We start from the raw sequence: 1,175 nt of genomic DNA on the forward strand, positions 1-1,175 counted from the left end.
TATATTTGTCTCTGCTCTGTTTTTTCTCTCTCTTTGTCTGTCTCTCCATTCCTCTTTCTCCTTTCCTGCTGTCTCTCTGTCTCTTCTATTGTCTATCTGTCTCTATTTGTTTATCTGTCTCTTTTTTTGTTGTATATTTGTCTGCGTCGCTACTATTTATTTGTCTCTGTTGCTGCTGTTTATTTGTTTGCTTCTGTGCTGCAGCAGGGGCCCCCCACACCTAACTGTCTCCTTTTTGTCTCCTCACCTGTAGCTGAGTGCTGCTGCCCCCCTCGAAGCATCCACGAACCCTGCTGCTGCTGCTGCTGCTGCTGCTGCTGCTCCTGCTGCTGCTGCTGATGATGATGATCCCCAGGGCGTCCGTAGGCGGCGGGCCGGTCGCCGGGAGCAGACAGTCCCTCCTGCAGCAGCAGCAGCAGCAGCAAAGCAGCAGCAAATAAAAAAATAAACAAATAAGATAAATAATAAATAATAAATAGTAAATACGGTGGAGACACAAACAAACAAATTAAAAGGAAAACAAACAAAACACCAAACAGTAAAAAGAAGAAACAAACGCCGATGAAATATTCCGTCTAACAATCGGAAGGCGCAAATTATGCTGCTGCTGCTGCTGCTGCTGCTGCTGCTGCCTCTGCTGCTGCTGCTGCTGCCGCTGCTGCTACTGCTGCTGCTGCTGCGGACACCGCGTTGGGGTGTACATGGATGTGTATGCTTGAAATTGGTGCGTTATACTTACTGGGCGTGATGGATGCGCGCCTTGCTGCTGCTGCTGCTGCTGCTGCTGTTGTTGCGGCTGCTGCTGCTGCTGCTGCGGCAGCAGCTTGAGTGACTCTAGAGAAGCAGCAAAGAAGGCTGTGGGGTGGTCAGGGCGGAAGAGGGCCCTCACTGCCTTCACATCTGCTGCGTCTGCTTCCCGCTGCAGCAGGTGAACCGCCAGCAGCTGCTGCAGCGAATACACAGCTCCGGGGCGTGCTGCACGCAGAGGGGGCCCCTCGCCCTCATCTGCTGCTGCTGCTGCTGCTGCTGTTGCTGCTGTTGCTGCTGCGGGGGTCTCCCGCTCGTGTCCTGCTGCTGCTGCTGGCGTTTCTTGATCGTGTGCTCCTGCTGCTGCTGCTGCTGCTGCTGCTGCATCTCTAGCAGGGGGAGCAGCAGAGGAGACAGAGGCTGAGCCT

The 1,175-nt window shown here is 53.8% G+C and overlaps 1 protein-coding gene across 1 annotated transcript in view; it reads right to left on the reverse strand.

Annotated features, from left to right (window-relative positions):
• Window positions 1-1,175, reverse strand: part of EMH_0004730 (uncharacterized protein) — a gene marked incomplete at both ends in the record, with an annotated part of 7,620 nt that overhangs the window by 4,439 nt on the left and 2,006 nt on the right. Inside the window, 2 exons of the mRNA XM_013496906.1 lie at window positions 248-401; window positions 740-1,167. Coding sequence (XP_013352360.1) covers window positions 248-401; window positions 740-1,167 — 582 coding nt within the window. The remainder of the gene's footprint in view (window positions 1-247; window positions 402-739; window positions 1,168-1,175) is intronic.

Source organism: Eimeria mitis, genomic scaffold (genome assembly GCF_000499745.2).
Source record: "Eimeria mitis Houghton genomic scaffold, Emh_scaff237, whole genome shotgun sequence".
Taxonomy (NCBI): domain Eukaryota; phylum Apicomplexa; class Conoidasida; order Eucoccidiorida; family Eimeriidae; genus Eimeria; species Eimeria mitis.